This window comes from Salmo salar, chromosome ssa25 (genome assembly GCF_905237065.1).
Source record: "Salmo salar chromosome ssa25, Ssal_v3.1, whole genome shotgun sequence".
In the NCBI taxonomy this organism is placed as follows: Eukaryota; Metazoa; Chordata; class Actinopteri; order Salmoniformes; family Salmonidae; genus Salmo; species Salmo salar.
Window position 1 is genome coordinate 24,076,447 of NC_059466.1, and position 22,758 is coordinate 24,099,204.

Below are 22,758 nucleotides of genomic sequence, written 5' to 3' on the forward strand. Positions count from 1 at the left end.
CAATTACCAGCTAACGGAAACCCTGGTGTGTGTGGTGGGTGTTATCAGCATGCCAATCTCAGCAGAAATTCATTTGAGTGACATCTGAAAAAGCTATCATCAGGATGTTTTATAATGGCTTGTCACTTCCCTGCAGCTCCCTCCTTACATTGATTTCCCTGTGATTGTTATCTATGCTTCTGAGTTGCTGTTACTCTTTATCAAGTGGCATTTTCTACAAGATATTTCAGTACACTCAGACACAAATCGATCCAGTGCCAAAGTTGAAAAAGTGCTCAAAAATAAATAAAAAATAGGTATACTACTCAAATTAGTCATACATTTTCAAGGATGATGATATATTTGAACTGATATTTGATTGTAAAAGTGAAGCTCTAATGAGCTAAGTAAGATATAAAGTAGATGTTCTTATATATCATCTATAGTGCTGTGTCAGCATTTATTTTAAATCTTGTTAGTGGCTGGCTCCTAATGAGTTTCCCCGTGTGTGTGTGTGTGTGTGTGCGTGTGTGTGTGTGCGTGTGTGCGTGTGTGTGCGTGTGTGTGTGCTTTCCCCTCCTGCCCCTGTTGTCACATTGGAACAGCAACTAAGAAATTGTTTCTTATAATGTGGGCTGGGCACCAATTGGAGTATGACACTGAAATAATAATAATACAGTATATACAGTACCAATCAAAAGTTTGGATACACCTACTCATTCCAGGGTGTTTCTTTATTTTTACTATTTTCAACATTGTAGAATAATAGTGAAGACATCAAAACTATGAAAAAACACATACTGTATGGAATCACGTAGTAACCAAAAAAGTGTAAAACAAATCAAAATATATTCTATATTTGAGATACTTCAAAGTAGCCACCCTTTGCCTTGATGACATTCTCTCAACCAGCTTCACCTGGAATGCTTTTCCAACAGTTTTGAAGGAGTTTCCACATATGCTGAGCACTTGTTGGCTGCTTTTCCTTCACTCTGCGGTCCAACTCATCCCAAACCATCTCAATTGGGTAGAGGTCGGGTGATTGTGGAGACCAGGTCATCTGATGCAGCACTCCATCTCTCTCCTTCTTGGTCAAATAGCCCTTACACAGCTTGGAGGTGTGTTTTGGGTCATTGTCCTGTTGAAAACAAATGATAGTCTCACTAAGCGCAAACCAGATGGGATGGCGTATCGATCCAAAATACTGTGGTAGCCATGCTGGTTAAGTGTGCCTTGAATTCTAAATAAATCACGACAGTGTCACCAGCAAAGCACCATCACACCACCTCCTCCATAATTCACGGTGGGAACTACTCATGAGGAGATCATCTGTTCACCTACTCTGCATCTCATAAAGACACGGCGGTTGGAACCAAAAATCTCAAATTTGGACTCATCAAGCCCAAAGGACAGATTTCCACCGTTCTATGTCCATTGCTCGTGTTTCTTGGCCTAAGCAAGTCTCGCCTTCTTATTGGTGTCCTTTAGTAGTGGTTTCTTTGCAGGGATTCGACCATGAAGGCCTGATTCACGCAATCTCCTCTGTACAGTTAATGTTGAGATGTCTGTTACTTGAACTCTGTGAAGCATTAATTTGGGGTGCAAATTCTGAGGCTGGTAACTCTAATGAACTTATCCTCTGCAACAGAGGTAACTCTTGGTCTTTCTTTCCTGTGGCGGTCCTCATGAGAGCCTGTTTCATCATAATGCTTGATGGTTTTTGCGACTGCACTTGAAGAAACTTTAAAAGTTCTTGACATTTTCCACATTGACTGGCCTTCATGTCTTAAAGTAATGATGGACTGTTGTTTCTCTTTGCTTATTTGAGCTGTTCTTGACTTGGTCTTTTACCAAATAGGGCTATCTTCTGTACACCACCCCTACCTTGTCACAACACAACTCAAACACATTAAGAAGGAAATAAATTCCACATATTAACTTTTAACAAAGCACACCTGTTAATTGAAAAGCATTCCAGGCGACTACCACATGAAGCTGGTTGAGAGTGCCAAGAGTGTGCAAAACTGTCATCAAGGCAAAGGGTGGCTACTTTGAAGAATCTCAAATATAAAATATATTTTGATTTGGTTAACACTTTTTTGGTTACTGCATGATTCCATATGCGTTATTTCATAGTTTCGATGTCTTCACTATTATTCTACAATGTAGAAAATAGTAAAAATAAAGAAAAACCCTTGAATGAGTAGGTGTGTCCAAACTTTCGACTGGTACTGTATATCATATAAAGACTATGACAGCATCCGGCCACACCTGTCACCATCTCCTTCTGATACCTAACCCTCTACGTGAGAACTGTTATACTCTGGTCATTTTCCCTAACTACTTATGTATAAATGTATTTAAAAAAGAGACTTGGCTGTGACTTTGAAAGCCATTACATGGAATTTAGATATACTTATTTTTATAAGTTTGAAAGGTGTTTTTTGTCTCCTGGTTTTAGGAAACAGAACCCTCTGTATCAAACTTTTGAGATGAATAAATTAAATGTATATTTATAACATAGCAAAAAATGTTGGCAATTAAGGTCAGTCAGCTATTGGATGACATAAAGTAATCCTTCTAACCCCCCCCTCTAAAAGATTTAGATGCACTATTGTAAAGTGGTTGTTCCACTGGATATCATAAGGTGAATCACCAATTTGTAAGTCGCTCTGGATAAGAGCGTCTGCTAAATGACTTAAATGTAAATGTAAAATAATCAAAAATTACCTCACTCTTATTTTAGTTTCTGCCTTAACAGTCTCACAGGGAAGGGAGGTAACACTATATCACCAATCTTAGGAAGACATCATTTTATCAAATATTTTTTTGCAAATATTTTGTAGGGTCTTAACAAAAGGTGTTTAATATTGCAAAGTTGTTGTCATAGATTCTGTTAGGAGATCTAAGCAATTGGCAGCACAGTCAGGTATTTCATCTTACAATGTATTAGTGTCTCTCGAGTACGAGGGATGTTTTGAACTTGGTGTCAGCCTTGCACTACGAGAAAACCCTGAGGAAATGATGATTACACATCGAAATATGATAGCTCCACCATTAATATTCATGCTCTTTGAAGACATTTGCATCTGTCTGTTTGTTTGTTTCCTGATGTAAAAAAGATGAAAAGACCTGCGGACCTCATGAATTCCGCTGTGAAAATAACAACTGCATCCCGGACCACTGGAGGTGTGACAGCCAGAACGACTGTGGAGACAACTCAGATGAGCAGAACTGCAGTGAGTACGCCTATGTCTGCTGCTCTACTTTCTTAGCTCCCTCCTATCTTTTAGCAACTTATATATGCTCTTGACGTCGTACAGGCCAACTAGAGTTCATACGGTCAAGAAAATCATGGAAAAGTAATGGAATTTTGAAATAGTATTTTCCAGGCCTGGAAAAGTTTTGGATCCAGTTTACCAAATTTGAGGGATTTTATGAAAATTCCTTTTAGAAATTCTGTTAATGTAATTTATTTAGCCACAGTTAAAAAAAATTTTTTTTCAAGTTTTATCAATCAAATAAAAATCTACTTATCAGCCAGGATCTGAATGACACTCTTGCTGTTTGCGTGCGTCACCTGCACGTGTGCAAGACAAGTGGGCCGTTGCTAAAGGACAGAGAGACAGTTGGACATTGCAGCAGCAAGTAGGCCTAGCCTATAAAATATGATAGAGAACAGACTAATAACTAGGTAGCCAATTCACAACATATATTGTACCCTCTAGTAAACTAGCTATTGTTAGCATGTATTCATGTTTTTCTTATGTCCCAAAAAACTTTCCATCGACACTCGCGAATAAGGCCATACATACAGTTGAAGTCGGAAGTTTGCATACACCTTAGCCAAATACATTTAAACTCAGTTTTTCACAATTCCGGACATTTAATCCTAGTAAAAATGCCCTGTCTTAGGTCAGTTAGGATCACCACTTTATTTTAAGAATGTGAAATGTCAGAATGATAGTAGAGAGAATGATTTATTTCAGCTTTCATCACATTCCCAGTGGGTCAGAAGTTTACATACACTCAATTAGTATTTGGTAGCATTGCTTTTAAATTGTTTAACTTGGGTCAAACGTTTTGGGTAGCCTTCCACAAGCTTCCCACAATAAATTGGGTGAATTTTGGCCCATTCCTCCTGACAGAACTGGTGTAACTGAGTCAGGTTTGTAGGCCTCCTTGCTCGCACACACTTTTTCAGTTCTGCCCACAGATTTTCTATAGGATTGAGGTCAGGGCTTTGTGATGGCCACTCCAATACCTTGACTTTGTTGTCCTTAAGCCATTTTGCCACAACTTTGGAAGTATGGTTGGGGTCATTGTCCATTTGGAAGACCCATTTGCGACCAAGCTTTAACTTCCTGACTGATGTCGCTTCAATATAGCCACATAATTTTCCTGCTTCATGATGCCATCTATTTTGTGAAGTGCACCAGTCCCTCCTGCAGCAAAGCACCCTACAACATGATGCAGACACCCCCGTGCTTCACGGTTGGGATGGTGTTCTTCGGCTTGCAAGACGCCCCCTTTTTCCTCCAAACATAACGATGGTCATGATGGCCAAGCAGTTCTATTTCTGTTTCATCAGACCAGAGGACATTTCTCCAAAAAGTACGATCTTTGTCCCCATGTGCAGTTGCAAACCGTAGTCTGTCTTTTTATGGTGGTTTTGGAGCAGTGGCTTCTTCCTTGCTGAGCGGCCTTTCAGGTTATGTCGATATAGGACATGTTTTACTGTGGACATAGATACTTTTGTACCTGTTTCCTCCAGAATCTTCACAAGGTCCTTTGCTGTTGTTCTGGGATTGATTTGCACTTTTCGCACCAAAGTACGTTCATCTCTAGGAGACCGAACGCGTCTCCTTCCTGAGCGGTATGACGGCTGCGTGGTCCCATGGCGTTTATACTTGCCTACTATTATTTGTATAGATGAACATGGTACCTTCAGGTGTTTGGAAATTGCTCCCAAGGATGAACCAGACTTGTGGACGTCTACAAGTTTTTTTCTGAAATCTTGGCTGATTTCTTTTGATTTTCCCATGATGTCAAGCAAAGAGGCACTGAGTTTGAAGGTAGGCCTTGAAATACATCCACAGGTACACCTCCAATTGACTCAAATGATGTCAATTAGCCTAACAGAAGCTTCTAAAGCCATGACATCATTTCTAGAATTTTCCAAGCTGTTTAAAGGCACAGTCAACTTAGTGTATGTAAACGTCTGACCCACTGGAATTGTGATACAGTGAATTTTAAGTGAAATAATCTGTCTGTAAACAATTGTTGGAAAAATGACTTGTGTCATGCACAAAGTAGATGTCCTAACCGACTTGCCAAAACTATAGTTTGTTAACAAGAAATTTGTGGAGTGGTTGAAAAACGAGTTTTAATGACTCTAACCTAAGTGTATGTAAACTTCCAACTGTACATACTTTTTATGAATTATTCATATGATTAATTTAAACAAATATTTTGCCATTGTATTAGTTGGGAATCAGTTTAAATGTGGTGAATCAATTTGTGAATTGCAAACAGTAATTTTAGGAGAAAGGTTTTTGATGTAGCCTTTCTTTTGGATTATGTGTCTTCAACGCTTGTTTTGTAGATACTTCCACTTGATTTAGGCATCCAATATATGGGACATTGCAACTCAATAGATGCTAGTCAGCCTGAAAAGTAAACTCTTCTAAGGTAGCTAGCTAAGATAAATATGACTAAACTAGAAAAAGTACATTTCCTGAGGAAGATTTGCGGGCTCGCTTTAGCTGAATGAAAATATTTGTAGTCTATCAAAGCCATTTGATCTTTGATAGTGAGCTAATTATTGGTGTAGTTGTTGAGCGGCTTCACTGCAAGTATATTGTATGTTTCGGATAGTCAATAAAAAATAAAAACATTTGCTAATTATTTCAAAAGGCATAACAAGTATTTGGTTTCAATGTTATACAGTACATCAAGGGTGGTCAGCCATCATCCAGGAGAGCTAATGGGTGTGCAGGCATTTATTCCAGTCCTGTAACAAACCACATTTAAAAAATTAGCTGCTCAACCGGACCTTGATAAACTGGCTCTGTGTTTGAGCAGGGCTTGATCAAAAGCCTGCACACCCAGTAGCTCTCCAGACTGAGAGTTGACCACATGTGTTTTGTACAGTTACATAACAGGTGTTCTACTTTGTGGGGGTTAAGTGCCTTCCACAATGACAGGAGGTGGTACATGGGATCAGAGAGCAGCCTACCAGTGTCGATACCACATTACGCTTACTTTTGTATATGTATATAGAGACGCCACCAATTGTTGGTCATGGAAATATGGTTCAAAGTCATGGAGAAGTCATGTGTATTTACTCTGCGTATGCACTTGCGCAGTTCAGTTGGTATTTTGGGACTGTTTAAGGATGAACTGTGTTACTCTATTTTTCCCTCTTGCTTTGTGTCTTTGTATACTGTACCATTCCTCTGCTAAACTTTGTAAAGTGTTCCCACAATCAAAGTTAAGCAGCTGGCAGCTCAGTGGAGCGCTGTACCTAGCTGTTTATAACTTGGCTATGCCCTCTGAGCATGTTCCCGCTCCAACCTCTTTGGATCTGAAAGAAAGTCAGAGCTCCAGAGAATCCTCCGCTTTGATACCGTCTCTCCTCTGTAATTTTCCCAAGCTCACTTTTTTTTGTTTACATATTCATCACCAACTGCTGGAATAAAGTTTATGTTTACTTATGAAAGGTCTTTGTTAACCCAGTTAGTCCATATCTCATCTCTGCACTATGTAAGTGTGCGTGCACACAAGCATCCATGTGTGTATTTGCATTTTATGCTGAGTATGCATCGTTCATTTGATTTATTATATGCTTATTCTTCTTACCTATTGATGTCACTTAAAATGCAAATAAAGTCCAGCCGAGTGTTGGATGGTAAAGAATTAAGCAGGTGTGCCAGCTAGACTAGCAGAGAGAGAGAGGCTGCAAATCACAATCTGCTGCAGACTGCAGGCTCTGCTGGGACCTTTCCTCTAACTGCAGCTCATAACACTCCCTATAGTCTGTTAACAGTCCATGATAACAGATCAGCTCATAAACACAACTACCTTCACTCCCTACAGTCAGTTAACAGTCAGTTAACAGTCCATGATAACAAGGGGAAAACTCCAGCACTGGAATTTGATGCTGCTTAAATATGGCATAATGTTGTCCTCAGAGACCTAGACAAACAGTGTACCTTAATGTGCAGAGTGGAGGTTGCCAGATATTAGGGCTCAGGAGTATACTGTCTCCTAAGCTGTCACTATAGCTATGAATGTATTAACATCTTGAAAGCCACTGGCATGCCAACTATCAAGTCCAACAAACGTCTCCGACAAGCCAACAGATGGTTTATACAGTAGGCCTACTGCCAAATGATTAGCATGCAATGCTAAAGAGATAACTCCTGTAAAAGGGGTCTAGGGGATTCTCTTCTCTTATGACACCTCTTATAAAGACCCATGTGTGTATTTTCTTAGAGGTTGGTTGCTTTTTCACAACTATTGTATATGTATAAAAGTGTATATATTCTAGTTTATAACTATAAATAGTCTATAACAGACATCACTTGCTAGGGAGTGCTAGAGCCTTGTAGAAAATGATGAAGATCCAGGTAGCGTTGTTTAACAATTCTAATTATCGGTAGGTGGTAGAGCGTATCGTTTTTGGGGGCCGGCTCCTACTTCATTTCTATTGCGGCTCCTGCTTCATTTCTGTTTCAAGTGTGGTAATGTCCTTGTTCTCCCCTTGACTCAGAGCCATTGACCTGTAACCACAAGGACTTTGCCTGTGCTAACGGGGACTGCATCTCGGCTCGATTCCGCTGCGATGGAGACTATGATTGCCATGATAATTCAGACGAGGTCAGTGATCACTGTTGTCATTTAACAGCGGCCTTTAAATAGCATGTTATAGCCTGTAAACTGTGTGAATCACAACCTCGTGTCTGTCCACTCTTGAATAATCTGATTTGAGTGAATTGACCCTAACCCCATGTTTATTTCTTTATTTTTGAGGGCTAAACATCAATGTATGTTTTATTTTTTTCTGAAAGGCATGATTATTGAATTGAAAATGCAACAACGGGCTTGATGATTTAATAGCATTATGAAATCCAAATCGTTAAATATTACATTTTTTATTGGAACGCATGAGAGAATAGCCTACTAAGGCTGACAATGTCCTAATAGAGAGACGTTTTATGTTTCTGCTCTTATGCAAATGTATAAATAATTATGCAAACTGGTTCACTAACTCAAAATACTGCATTAACTAGCCTTGCATAGGAGTTGTGGACCTGTTTTGCAGAATGTGTTTTTTTTTTAAGCGTGAGCTATTCATGAAAAATGAGACGATCCTTAGAAAATATTCAAAACTCTATTGTGGAATGGCTAATTCAAGGTGAAAGGCACGGAATTACCCATTTATTATGCCTTGTAATTTATTGCTCTGTTAAATACCTCCACAGCAATTACAGTATATAGTATGAATAATCCCCTCTATGTGCAACCTCTGATAATCCATTATTGTGTGTGTGGTCCCAATGATGTCTTTCTGGGTCAAACTGTATATTTAGTTCAGAGTATGTAAACATTTGTCAGCGATGCATGGTTTCTCTTGTAAACAACTACTTTTCTTGCCCCCCCCCCCACAATTCTTACCAAAAACCTAATAAACTGGCAATGAACACTCACTGTAAAGAGTTAACATAGTCTATGAATGCATTATGTATGGGTAATGAATGTGTTATGAAGTCCTTATGTACTGTAGGTACCCTTCAAATAAAGTATTACCTGATGTTCTTTTTCTTATACAGTAGGAACATCTGTGGTGTCAAGTATGAGCCTATTGTAAATGTGAGCTTCTTGTTCTGTATATCTCTCTACAGAAGGGCTGTGAGGCTCGGTGTGCTGAGGACCAGTTTCAGTGTCTCAATAACCTCTGCATCTCCCTCAAGTGGCTCTGTGATGGCCAAGAGGACTGCAAGACAGGAGAGGACGAGAGGAGCTGCCAGGGAACAGGTACAGTATACGAGAAAGACTAGACAAGGTCGGAAGGGAACGTTTCCCCAAAACTTTTTTAATGTGAAATTGAAGTAGTTTTTAAAAGCTGAGAATCACTGCAGAGCTCCTGTTCTAACATGGAGTGTTGTAGTTTATATTCTTCAGTTAAAAAATAGGACAAAAATAGTTTTTCTGGACTTTTTAATGGGGTGTAGGGTAAGATGAGGAAATGTTGGTGTGGGGGGGTTGCTTGACCCTTTACGATAGCTTCTTATTTACAATGATGGCCTAGGAACAGTGGGTTAACTGCCTTGTTCAGGGGCAGAACGACTGATCTTTACCTTGTCAGCTTGGGGATTCGATACAGCAATCTTTCGGTTACTGGCCCAACACTCTAACCACTAGGCTACCTGCCACCCCAAATAACTACTGCATCAGTACGCCATGTGTTTTACCCACAGTAAGTGGGTTGATATTGGCTCATTCCCATTCTAACAGAAAATGCCTTGTATTCTACTGAAGTGCAGCCACTACAGTACAGTAGCTAGCCAGTGTAACCTCATCCGGAGCCCCAGTGGTGATGATTGTGTGGGTGTGTTTCAGACCACTTAATTCAGCAGCAGGCAGCACACAGCATGCCATAGCCTGAGGGAAGACATCATATTTAGACCTAGTATCTGTCCAATGTCCAGCACTGCTGGTTTGGAAAGAAAGGGTTGTAGCATTTTTTTAGCACTTACAGTAGGCTAACATGGAGCATGCAACCTTCTTTATGAGTGTACAGAACAGGTACAAACCAGCCCCACTCATTCTGTGAATGATGGCTGTTATATTATTATTTGGTAGAGTGTGTACACTCATAAAGCTCTATGTCTCTGATCTTTGTGTTTCCAGTGCTCCCCTCCTGCTCCTTAAATGAGTATGTGTGTGCCAGTGGAGGGTGTGTGTCGGCCAGTCTGAGATGTGATGGACAGGACAACTGTCTGGACGGGTCAGATGAGGTGGGTGTGGCTCTGCTTGGTACTCATCTATAGCAATCAAACTATACTTATTTACTGCACCTTTTTTGTTTATTTACAAAAAAGTTACAGTAAGTAATGTCCAGTGCAGTAAAAAAAGTGATTTTCTTGTGTTTTTATATATATATATATATATATATATATATATATATATTTCCACACTATGAGGTTGGAATAATGCTGTGAAATTGTGAAAATAATTATAATGCCCTTTTAGTGTAAGACCAGTATGCAAAGGCCGCCTGAAACTCCAGCCTGTTTTAGTGGGACAGAGTTTTGGCCTGACTGGTGACATAACCAGGCGGTACATTAGTTAAAAGACCAATAAGAAAGGTTTAGAACTCTCTATCTGCCAATAAGAGCTAGTTTCAATTTCCCCCTCCACACTCAGACCACTCCCAGACAGTCCTAGCAAAATTCTTGCTTGAGAAATTGCTCTTTGCTAAGAATACATTTTTGTTTCTTATTAACCATTTTAATTGAAAACAATCACACTAAGGTACTTAATTGTTAACCACAAATTAGTTGATATTGAGATAAAAACGACTGCATTGGACCTTTAATACGGCAAAGATTATATATACCTATTTGTAAGGATGGTCCCTACATCTTTTGGTGTCCAGTGTAAGGTGAATTCCTAACAGAATAGAAAAGGATGTGTGTAAAGTCTCGACTGTGTTTGACATCTAATACTATATAATGCTGTTTTGTGTTGCCATGTTGCCAGGCGGGCTGCGTGAAGGAGTGCAAGGAAGACGAGTTCCTGTGTCTGAACCATGCCCACTGTATCCCACGGAGATGGCGCTGTGACGACACTTTTGACTGTGTGGACCATAGCGACGAGGAGAACTGCAATCAAGGTACAACAGGGCTGGACATACTCACTAAACATGCCAGTGTGCTAGAAAACTATTGGTTTTCTATACAGGTCCATCTTCATTTTCTTTTAATATACAGGCAACATGTCCTACTACAGTAGAGACATGCATTTCAGGTGTTGCGCACACACACGCACACACGCGCGCACACACACACACACACACACACACACACACAGTGAGGAAGGCACAAGCTGAAACATATGCAGCCACTGAATGTTCTAGCAGGACATGTTACCTGTATAAGAAATGTAACAAATATTAAATTGCAACTGGGGGCAGAGTTGAGCATGTTCACTGGAACACACTAACACAGAACACATGCCTGCCAATATGGTACACACATTATGTTTTCTTCCTTCTCAGCTTAGGTAGAATCAATTGCAGCCCGCCTAGTTTTCACAGTGCAATGAATGTCACGATCAGTGGGGGATTCGAACTCACACATGGCTAGTAGCGTAGCAACCACCGCTCTAGCCATGTGTTTGTTGTGAAAGGTGTACAACACAATAGTCCTACTCTGGCCAAGCAAAGGTCATTTCTCTAACAAGAACATTCTTTCATTCAGACACTATAGTGCTAGCACAATGCTGTTGAATATGAAGTTTTGAAGGAAATGGAAAAGACGACCTTCTGAAAGAAAGAAAGCCCACGGGCACTGCTGCTCACCTTCAGTCTGTAATTGCAGGCATCTTCTTCTGCCGTCCCGATGAGTTCATTTGCAACAACACCTTGTGCAAGCTCCACGCGTGGGTGTGTGATGGCAAGGACGACTGTGGAGACAACTCAGACGAGGACACAGAGATGTGTGGTGGGTTGAAATAACGTCTCTCACTTAGATGTTTTCTCAAAGGTGTTTGATGGATATTTTATTAGGTATTACTTACATATTTCATGTAAGGTAATATTCATGGTTGAAATGGTGAATTTCTTAAAGAAAATGAATGTCCTTTTTATGAAGGAGTTGAATGGACTATAATGGAATATGTTGAATGAACTAAAGTGTATTTGACTGTTTGGAATACTTGTGTGTTTCTTCTCCCCTCCAGCCAAACTTCCTTGTCCTCCTACACGGCCACACCGATGTAGAAATGACCGTGTGTGTCTGCGCCCTGACCAAGTGTGTAACAAGGTGGATGACTGTGGGGATAACTCGGACGAGAAGGAATGTGGTGAGTTTATACCAGTTCAAACATGACATTTTTCTTCATCAAGAATGTTGAACTAAGGAGGTTGATTTTCCAATCTAACTTTATTCCTAATTGCATCAAAAACTGTGTATTAGTCAAGTTCCTTTAATATCCCTAGAAACTCAAAGCCACATCGTTCTTTGAATCTTGGCTACTATCAGCATTTTTATAAAGATGTCTCAAAACACCACCCATGCTTTCATGCAAATTTCATTTATTCTCTGTTGCCGATGTGGTCTTTCTATCCGATGTGTGTTTGGGCCCTGTGTGTGTCCCAAAACAGAGGTGGTGTCTGGCCGACCCAGGCCGTGTGGGAAAGCAGAGTTCACCTGCAGTACCCAGCGCTGCATCCCAGCCCAGCTGCAGTGTGACCTCTTCAATGACTGTGGGGACGGGGGCTCGGACGAGCAGGACTGCAAGGCCTGTGCGTGTGTGTCACACAGATCAATATCCTGCTGTTTAGATGGAAGTAATAAATGTCACTAGGAAGGAACTGGATGTGTGAGATAATCTAGGGCTCTTATGCTAGATCCAAGGGTTAAATGACAGAACATTTATGGTAGTAACATATTTGCTGTGTGTTTTTCTGTCCTGTGAAAGTTGTTCTCTTGGCTTCCACACATCAATGAAGCAACTTTTTGCAAGCATGTACAATGTTTAGGAATGTGTTTTCATGTGCAATCAAAGTGTTGTTTTCAATTGTAGTTTCCCATGGAGACGTATGTGGAAAGAAGTCAAACCCATGTGGGGAGGATGCAATTTGCAATCAGACAAACACAAGTTCAATATGTCATTGTAAATCTGGCTTTAGGAGAAATCTAAAGACTGGCCAGTGTGAAGGTACCGTATGACCTCTTTCTCCTCACTGTTCAATTGGACAGAATGTTTACTGTAATAATGAAATTCTATAATGTAACTAATGTAACTAATGTGGTTAGATATCATGTACATAATGTAGCCGTCCGTGGATGATGAACAATATACATAACATGGCTTTCCAAGTAGGTGTTTATAGTGTTTATAGTAGCTGACTGCAGGAATGTCCACCAGTGCAGTTGCCAGATAATTGAATGTTCATTTCTCTACCATAAGCCACCAATCTTGAAATTGTTGCATGTTGCGTTTTTTTTTGTTCAGTATATATTGTTTTTACCCAATTAGAATATACAATAGATATCCTCACATCGATAGGTTGGGACTATATGAACCATTTTTTATTTGAGAGGTATGGCAGCTTAGTAACTGACTGATTTTTATTTTTTCTCCTCAGAAATCAATGAGTGTCTTGGGTTTGACATGTGTGCTCACTATTGTACAAACACTAAAGGATCCTACAAGTGTACTTGTGACAAGAATTTTAAGGAAATCAATGGAAACTGTATAGTAAAAGGTATGGACCATTTTATTACTGTACTGTATGTGCTAACTGAAGACAATTGAACTATCAAAAACCTTGATGTGTATCTTATACTATGATTGTTTCAATAGAGATGTTATTTTTTTTCTAAATGAATTACAACTTTAGCATAAACTAAGTATAGTATGAATTTCTATAAACTGCAACATTTTCTTGAATATTGTATACCATTTATTTGAATTGAATAGTTTTTTTCAATAGCTATTAAGGTAACACTGTACTCCCATACAGTACTGTACCATTAGCACTCTTGTAAATATACTGTCATAGTCATCAGATTTGGTATTTTTGGTATTTTACTAGGATGAACTTTACATTAAGATGGCAGGATTGTATAAGTAACACTGAATGTATACAAAACCAGCCATTTAACCATGTAAGGAGTATAATAACTGAGTCTGCATCTGTTTCTGATGTGACCAATAAGGATTATATTAATAATGGATTAATAATGATTGCCAATATTCACTAACAGCTATTCCACAACTTTCCACTAAAGTATTAATGTTACGGGTGTATACCCCACTGTGATACACTGCATTGTGATACATATTCATCTATCCCACTATTCCTACTGATTGGCACCATGGGTAGTAGTAATTATAAATGACTGGTCTTGTTGCTATGCGATTATGTATTATTATCCTGATCATGTGATGTGGCGGTTTCCTGGACGCAGATTAAGCCTAGTTCTGGAATAAAAAGCACTTTCAATGGAGATTCTCTATTGGACTTGCCTTTTAGTCCAGGACTAGGCTTAATCTGTGTCCAGGAAACTACCCCATGATGTTTATATATGAATGATGACTTGATTACATATATTAGAGAATACTTTGCTTCTGTAAATGAAATGATGCTGTCAAACTGTTGTTTAAAACCCCAAATGGAATTGAGCCACTTTTCATTTTCTTTGCATATTAATAACTCAACAACGGGCAGGACCAGAAGATCGAGTGCTCTACATAGCTAATGACACTGAAATCCGAAGTTTTGTGTATCCATTTAACCAGAGCCATGGACACAAATTCCTCACTCGCATCGAGGACAATGCCCGCATTATTGGGATGGATGCTCTGTTACACCAACAAAAGTTTATCTGGGCTACACAGTTTAACCCTGGTGGACTTTTTTACAAAGAAATCCTAGACAAGAGTCAAAGTAAAACTAATGTCGGAAACATAGTAAGTATCACCAAAGGTGTGGTTGGAAAGTCTACTTTACTTTTTAATGTGTTATTGAATGTACGATTTGTACATTAAATATCCATATGCTAATATAAGTAGCCCATTACAAGATATGTATGTTTCTTTCTTTTGTAAAGCCATTGAAGCTACATTATGTCTTGGTTATTGCATTTGAGGACAATGAATTATAGAATGATTATAGCAATGAGAGCTTGAACACAGCAGTGAGCGCTTGAAGATTAAATGTATAACTCATACAGTCATATATCTTATTAATGTGTGTGAGCAAGAGAACAGAACATTAGCAAGGTGCCATGCTTTTCCCAGTTATTGTTTGACCTAAAGTAAGGAATGTCTCGGATGTAGATATGCCTACTGACAAAGTCGGAGAAAGCTAGCACAATGTTTTTAAATAAATTACACACATCTTTCAATGTCATATGAAGATACTCTTATTCTAAGACCATGATGTACATTGATCTAAAGTTTGAGTCATTGTTGTCACATTGGAAACATTGCATAAAGTATTATGGGATCATTTGTAAGACTTCTTACACATTTAGCATAGGCTACTAAACCTTTTCTAGAATCAAGTATTGCATTAGACATACCTGTATCACGTTTGATAGTGGTCAGAATAGTGAGTGCATCTAAATAAACCAATAGACAACATGAATGTTAGAAGTTTCAAGTTCATTTGCCATGTGTAATACAAATACCTTGGAAGTCTTCGTCATGTTCACGATTTCATGTTTACAAGCTCTCATTTCCCTTGCAGTGTTCAGACTTCCGTAGACCAAGGGATGTGTCTGCTGACTGGATTACAGGAAATATCTATTGGACAGACCACTCTCGGATGCACTGGTTCAGCTATTACACAGCCCACTGGACTAAGCTCAGATACTCTATAAACGTGGGCCAGCTCAGAGGGCCAAATTGCACCCGTCTGATAACTGACATTGCAGGAGAGCCTTACGCCATTGCTGTCAACCCAGCCCGAGGGTAAGAGCATTCTTTTCAAACCATGTCAAATTTCATCATTATGTTTTCACTTTATACTTTTTTGCTTTGTCATTATTTTGGAACTCTGCCGGAGGAAGACAGCAGTGCAATTTTAAAAGATACATCCAAGATTGTATCCAAGATTTGTTTTCTTACTGATTTTTTTAAAGCTTAAGTATAGACAAGGATTCCAGGGATTCTTTAAGTATAGACAGGGATGTGTTTAATCCCGTTATCCATGAAGACCAGGGGCCTCATTATCAAAGGTGCTTTTTATCCTGCAAAAGTTGGCAAGAATTATCTTTTTTTTCCAGCAGCAGACCCACCTAATTTTCACTTGAAAAATAGTTGTGTTTAATAGGCTAAATTACACATTCTGTTAACATCTGACTCCAGAGTGATCTGTTCTTGCAATTTGTAGTCTATGATATTTCAGATTTAGAAATAATAATTTTTCATGTAGTAGTTTGGATGTATTGAGATACTTTTTAAAAGTAACTTTAGTTAAGTAAACTATGTTTTTCTAAGGGTAGCTTCCAGTGTGAAGTGATTGGTAGCTTGGTTATATTTTCAGAGTAGCTTCCCCAACACTGACCATGCGTACACACAACTTCTAGAAGGTTGATCAACTGTATTGCAAGCAAATATGCTTATTGTTCGTTTGGGGGAAATGGGAGGTGTTTGATGCACAGGGATTATAATAATGGTAGGCTAATAAAAAAACATAGGCCTAATGATTAAACAGATGCATTTGCCATTGGTAAGGAGATTGCATAGCAGCATGTTGTCTAATATATTTTTATTTCACTTTTATTAAATAGGCCTAAATCATAATCATATTGCAGGACATGTCTCTCTTCTTTTCTGACATAACTAGTTTAAATTATTCCCACTAAACAACAAATAGTAGGCCACCATTTATCAATCGCTCATTCAATAGCCAAGCATGCTGGAAAGTAAATAGACCGGTAGTCTTGACAGTAGACCTAATCCTATGTGACAGTATGGGTAGGCTCCAGTATTGCTGTGCGATTAGGAGCGCAACATCATAGCCTAACCTATTTAATTTAGAGCCTATACCAAAGCAGGAGATAGAGACACAATCATGTATTGATAAACAAAATATTGAACATCGTGTCTTTTGCATGGAATTGTGGGCTGTAGCTCTTAAATTGTTCAAAAGGACAATCAATCTTCCAGAATGTGCAGCCAGTGTTTAGCACTCACTAGGCAGCATGCATTTTTAGTTTGGAAAAGTCACTGCAGCATTCTGCCCAAACAGAAGTGTGATAATTGCGCTTTCTTTTAGGAATTATCATGGCCTAGTTCAACATCTCCAAATCTTACAGCAAATGAGGGAGGGCATTTTTATTACCATAAAAGGTGAATGGAGGGCATTTTCCAGGCAGGGTTTTAGCGCTCGCTCACGGCCACACAAATATAATATGTCTCTGATTCATCAATTAAATAAATATGTACAGTACCAGTCAAAAGTTTGGACACGCCTTTTCATTCAAGGGTTTTTCTTTATTTTTATTATTTTTGGCGTTGTAGAATAATAGTGAAGACATCAAAACTATGAAATAACACATATGGAATCATGTAGTAACCCAATTGAGATGGTTCGAGATGAGTTGGACCGCAGAGTGACGGAAAAGCAGCCAACAAGTGCTCAGTATATGTGGGAACTGTATATGTGGGAACTACATGATTCCATATGTGTTATTTCATAGTTTTGATGTCTTCACTATTATTCTACAATGTAGAGAATAGTACAAATTAAGAAAAACTATGTTATGGACATCTAACAGGAAATGCTTATCTTTGTATCTTCTACAGGATGATGTACTGGACAGTAATAGGTGATCATTCTCATATTGAGGAGTCGGCTATGGATGGGTCCATGCGTAGGATCCTCTTGGAGAAGAACCTCAGGAGACCAACAGGTATCTATCTACAGAACATGATCATATTAATCTGCAAGTCCATACTTATCTTTTCATTGAGACGGGATGTTGTAGACTAGCCTAGTCCCAGATCTGTTTGTGCAGTCTTGGCAATGACAACGACCATAGGAGTTGGCAAGACAGTACAACCCGATCTGGGACCAGGCTAGTTGTAGACTAGAGGATAGATATGTTTGAAAATAAGGCCATGGAAAAAAGTAAATGAATGTGTCTGACACACCAAACCTGTTGTGATGGTCCTGGGGGAGACACTTAGTGCTGATCTACTTTTTAAAAGATGGTTTGGCCTCCTTTAATGCAAGGGACCCATGCACTGTCTCTGCCAAGGTAGGGGGAATTTATCATCTGTGGAAAAACACACACCCATTTAATCGCCATGACAACTTGGGTCATTTATCCAGTCAAACACATGATAGAAAATCATTTTATAAAAAGGGAAATGTAGGGCATAACACCAAAAGTCTGTCATCAAAAGATAATACAAATATACTGGTATACTGTATAGGTCCTGTAATATGATTCAACGTTAATGACTTTCTGGCGAATGCTTAGAAAGTGAGATACCTTACGGAGATAAATAAAATAACTTTCTATTTATGCAGTCTATCCACAGCCTAATGCTGTTTAGAACCTGAGGGCTGTCGGGATGAAGGCGTCCATATTGATCTTTACACAATTCATAAGGAAAATAAATCTCTTCCTCTCATCCTCCCCAGGTCTGGCCATCGATTACTTTAACCAACGTTTGTACTGGGCTGATCCTGAGCTCTCCGAGATAGGCAGTGTGAGATTGGATGGGTCGGACCCTCTGGTGGCAATCAGGGACAGACACGGTAACACCACCACTGAGAACAAAACAAAGATTGACTATCCAAGCACATACTAGCTACTGATGTGATCATTTGTTTAATTTCCTCTACATTTTATCAAAAGATTGCTACAATAATAGTGTGTGTGTGTGTGTGTGTGTGTGTGTGTGTGTGTGTGTGTGTGTGTGTGTGTGTGTGGCTATTGCAAGCTGTTAAACAATCGGTGTAGTATAGTACTACACACAGATCATGTTTCCTACTAACTACTAGTTCTGTCCTGGGATTTACAAACCCTCATTAAAACTACAACACGTTGTTCATGGTCATATGCTTCTTTCCACCCTGCCTTTATTCTGTTTCCACGGCTGTGTTTCCAGGAATATCCCAGCCATACAGGATTGACATATTTGAAGACTACATCTACGGGACTGGGCTGAAACACGAGGTCTTCAAAGTTCACAAGTATGGAAAACAGCCTGTGGAGTTTCTCCACTTGGGTCTCGAGAAAACGACCAATGTCATGATCTCCCATCGATACAAGCAGCAAGATGGTAAATAAATAAAATCTACAATTTTTCAGTGGGTATTTTAATGAATACCAGTGTTAATGAGGGGCATGGGTAATACAGGGAAATTATCAAGGTTGTGTAATGTGGATATTGAAAATAGCAGCTGAACGGCCTTCTAGTGTAAATGCAAGCATAAGAAGGGCAATTAACATGATATTACAGTAACAAACAAGACGTCAATGCACCAATGTAGCATTGATATTCTAGATGGTTATGTGGGTCTAACTCCTGAATGGAAGAGCGTATAGTGTTCTTGAGCTAGTTTTTCATTTTCTCAAGTGTGGGACATGAGAGAGTCATCTCATTTCCCATGATAGGACCAATATATTTCACATTCTCTGCTTCTCTACTTGGTTGCTATTTATTATCTGTGTATTGTTAATGTTTATGGAGCGTCGGACATATCCGTCTTGGCTTGGGATTTTCTTCAGTAAAGGGCAGCTGAACCGTTCTCCAAAGACTCATTAGTCCAGCCATGTAGCCTACTCTTTGGGCAGTAAAAGTTACTGCACATCTTGCAGAACAGAAAGACCATGAGTGTTGGTTTGTAGTCTTTAGCGAAACACACTGACGCCCTCTTCTTTCGCTAGCTTTGATCTACAATGATTCCTGTAACCCCGAACACAGCAAATCTGTGTAATTGTTTTTTTTTCTATTTCATTGAAAACCCAAACACTTCAATTGACTTATTGGAGCAAAATGGCAGCATGCTGCTGATATTGTGCATATCGAAGTAGTGTTTGCTAACAGGGCATAGTAATCCTCTAGGACTAGGCATTGAGTGGAATGTGGATCATGTCTCTTGTTGATTTTGAATAGCAATACATTTGTGGATAGTATGAACGAAGTCATACGGTTTAGCCTCTTCCCTCTCTATGTTGTCAAATATACAATTTTTTTAAAATGTTTAATTGAAGAATAGTAAAGACATGAACGTGTTTTGTTTGATGGCTGTATTGAAGCTTCGGCTACCGTTTGCCTCTTGTCTTGTTGCAGCGGTCAACCCATGCCTGAGAATGAACTGTGACTTCATGTGTCTACTGAACCCAATGGGTGCCACCTGCACTTGTCCAGAAGGGAAGGTACTGATCAACGGCTCCTGCAGTGATGTCAACATCTCAGGTAAACTATTCAAGACCCCTGCCGAAACTTCACTTACTGGCTGCCAACACAATATCACCTCTAAAACTGCTACGGTAGACAATCCAGCTGAGATGGCACTTGGCCAATGCAAATTAATGAAGTCAGATCTTTCTGAATCGCTCAGCATTTTGGGTACTTCAAAATAAGACTTGAATGTGGAAGTGCATGTTTTGAAATGATAACATAAGATGACATGCTTGTACAGTATCATGCTCTTTCTCCTGGACCAGCTAAATGACACTGATGATGATTGATAGTTTAGAAGGTACTTCAGAAAACCTGTCCAAGTTCAGCATAATGAACATGCTGTGCATTGTTGTATTGTAGGCGAGCTGTGCCGGCCACCGTGTGAGAACGGCGGGCGTTGCCTGGCCAATGAGAAGGGGGACTGGCGCTGCTACTGCTGGCCTGACTTCTCTGGAGAACGCTGTGAGGTCAACCACTGCACCGACTACTGCTTCAACGGAGGCACCTGCATGGGCTCACCCCTGGGTGAGTCTGCTGTTAAAATCCATATATTGATTGGTAGAAAAATGTATGGATTGATCAGAGCGGGATTGACATAAGGCGTTATGTGCCCACAGGTCTTTACTCAAAAGTAGTTAAGTCGTTAAGAACTCTCTGGGTTGTTGGGAGTGGTCAGTATCTAAAGGTGCTTGTGCTACAACAGTCTTACAACATGGATTGATTGATTGATTGATATAGGTAGAATAAGCATGAAGCATAATAGAGACAAGACATGTTAATAACTGAACCGATCATGTCTCTTATTATTATTATTATTATTATTCATATATTTATTATCATTGGCCTGTTATTCTCCCCTCTTCGGAGGACAAAAATAAACTTTGTTTTTCCAGCTTTTTTTTTTGTCGTTACGTGTATTCATACACACATTTGACAATTTGTCTCATTGTTAGTTTGCCACTCATCCTGACTAACATGGATAAACTAAAATAGTGCAGAGCACTTGAGTTTTACTTCACGTCTCCCTGCTAAAAACCAGTCAATCGATTACATAATGCATGCAAGAGGGCAATTATTCACAACATCTCAGTCTCTTAGAACTGGTGGACTCACAAGAGCAATTACCCATAGAGATAGATACATTTGGATTGCTGTGATTTTCCTGACTGTTACATTTAGTTTTGAAGATTCGTGAAAATGTGAAATCGTTTCATGGTTTTGTAAACCTTGAAAATTATAAAAGTCAATTTTAGAGAGTGTGCTAAATATAGTAGCTGATTGTTGAATGCTAACACATATATAAAAACTGTAATTGAACAGTCAGAGTAGTTTTAATGCTCCTGTCATTACTGGGGGTAGATCAAGTATTCAGAGACTGGTCTACAACTTTGATTTGAATGGTTTAGTCTGGGAAGTGAAATGTTTGCCCTTAAAACATATATTTTCTCATCTCTTCTCGTAATAAATGTGTCATCTTGCCCAGGGGGAATTTGATAGTTTGGGAATAATATGTTGAGAACATGTTGGTGTCCTCAGTCAATTGACTTCAAGCTGTCAGCCTTTGTATTATGACAGCAGCATTTGGCTAATGAGCTAGACAGATGCCTGATATGTGTCAGTGATATGTAATAACATTCTGTTTTTTAGGAGACAAATATGTGATTGAAACGAAGTGAGTATCACAGAGGGATTTTAAATTAGTTGGAGAGTTGGAGGCAGGGTTTCTCAATCTTGTTTGGTTCACCAGCCCAGTCAGTATTATATGATCTGTATTATATGACGAATGGTACCCTCATTTATGGCCAATGCCGTCGAAGAGGAGTGAAACAAAGTGATGGGACATTTGTTCCGCTGCTGGGCATACAGTCACTGACTATTCTGTGTGCTGTTCATCCATGCTAGAAGACTGAGATTTTTTTCATAAAGTAAGAGGTTTCGCTGTGTTGAGCACACATCCCGAGGCTTGGGGAGTATTGTTCAAAATGAGCGATGGAAGCAGAGCTTGGGAGAGCTTATTGTTAATGTCTTTCCTCAAGAACCCCAGTTTGGTGATGGAAGAGAACAAGTCTCGCTGGAGGTCTCGCTGGAGGCACCCACTGTAATCAATTAAAGGACTGGAAATATTTCTCTCTGACCTCCAGGGACCTTGTGTTATCAAGGACCTTTTACCTTGGGTTTTTCAGATACTTGATACTCAACTTTGGGAACAAACACACACGTCCTCAACACTTGAGTTATAGTATCTTTGTAATAAACAATGTAAATGGAATTGTTAGCCAAACTCTCAATCCTCTCCTCTCCTCCCGCCATCCCTCCAGGGAAGCCAACATGTCGGTGCCCTGTAGGGTTTACAGGTCCGTTCTGTGAGAAGCGGGTGTGTGATTACTACTGTCTGAATGGTGGTACCTGTGATGTCAGCCTAGGGAACCAGCCGGTGTGCCGCTGCATGGCAGAGTATACTGGAGACCGCTGTCTGTACCGTGAGTAAAGGGATCCAATTACGTATGGACTCTTGGGGGTGCCTAATGTCTCTTGAGGGTGCCTGAGGTCAAATATATTTTTGTGGGGGCCCAAATATATATTTCAAGTCCCATGGAGAGCCACTGATTTGTT

General features: G+C 39.5%; 1 protein-coding gene across 7 annotated transcripts in view; it reads left to right on the plus strand.

Moving 5' to 3' along the window:
* lrp1bb (low density lipoprotein receptor-related protein 1Bb) overlaps nucleotides 1–22,758 on the plus strand; it is a 446,550-nt gene that overhangs the window by 409,734 nt on the left and 14,058 nt on the right. For 6 of the 7 annotated variants that reach the window (XR_006761946.1, XR_006761945.1, XM_014173709.2 and 3 more), the window contains 18 exons: nucleotides 3,102–3,218; nucleotides 7,754–7,860; nucleotides 8,886–9,018; nucleotides 9,895–10,001; nucleotides 10,747–10,879; nucleotides 11,586–11,708; nucleotides 11,947–12,069; nucleotides 12,371–12,511; nucleotides 12,793–12,927; nucleotides 13,358–13,477; nucleotides 14,444–14,685; nucleotides 15,467–15,690; nucleotides 17,530–17,636; nucleotides 18,374–18,490; nucleotides 18,844–19,017; nucleotides 20,032–20,157; nucleotides 20,506–20,670; nucleotides 22,464–22,625. Coding sequence is in view for 4 of the 7 variants with exons in the window: in XM_014173709.2 (XP_014029184.2) it covers nucleotides 3,102–3,218; nucleotides 7,754–7,860; nucleotides 8,886–9,018; nucleotides 9,895–10,001; nucleotides 10,747–10,879; nucleotides 11,586–11,708; nucleotides 11,947–12,069; nucleotides 12,371–12,511; nucleotides 12,793–12,927; nucleotides 13,358–13,477; nucleotides 14,444–14,685; nucleotides 15,467–15,690; nucleotides 17,530–17,636; nucleotides 18,374–18,490; nucleotides 18,844–19,017; nucleotides 20,032–20,157; nucleotides 20,506–20,670; nucleotides 22,464–22,625 (2,556 nt within the window). In the remaining 3 variants the exon portion in view is untranslated. Of the gene's footprint in view, nucleotides 1–3,101; nucleotides 3,219–7,753; nucleotides 7,861–8,885; nucleotides 9,019–9,894; nucleotides 10,002–10,746; nucleotides 10,880–11,585; nucleotides 11,709–11,946; nucleotides 12,070–12,370; nucleotides 12,512–12,792; nucleotides 12,928–13,357; nucleotides 13,478–14,443; nucleotides 14,686–15,466; nucleotides 15,691–17,529; nucleotides 17,637–18,373; nucleotides 18,491–18,843; nucleotides 19,018–20,031; nucleotides 20,158–20,505; nucleotides 20,671–22,463; nucleotides 22,626–22,758 lie in introns of those variants that run through there. The other variant, XR_006761947.1, reaches the window with a different exon arrangement.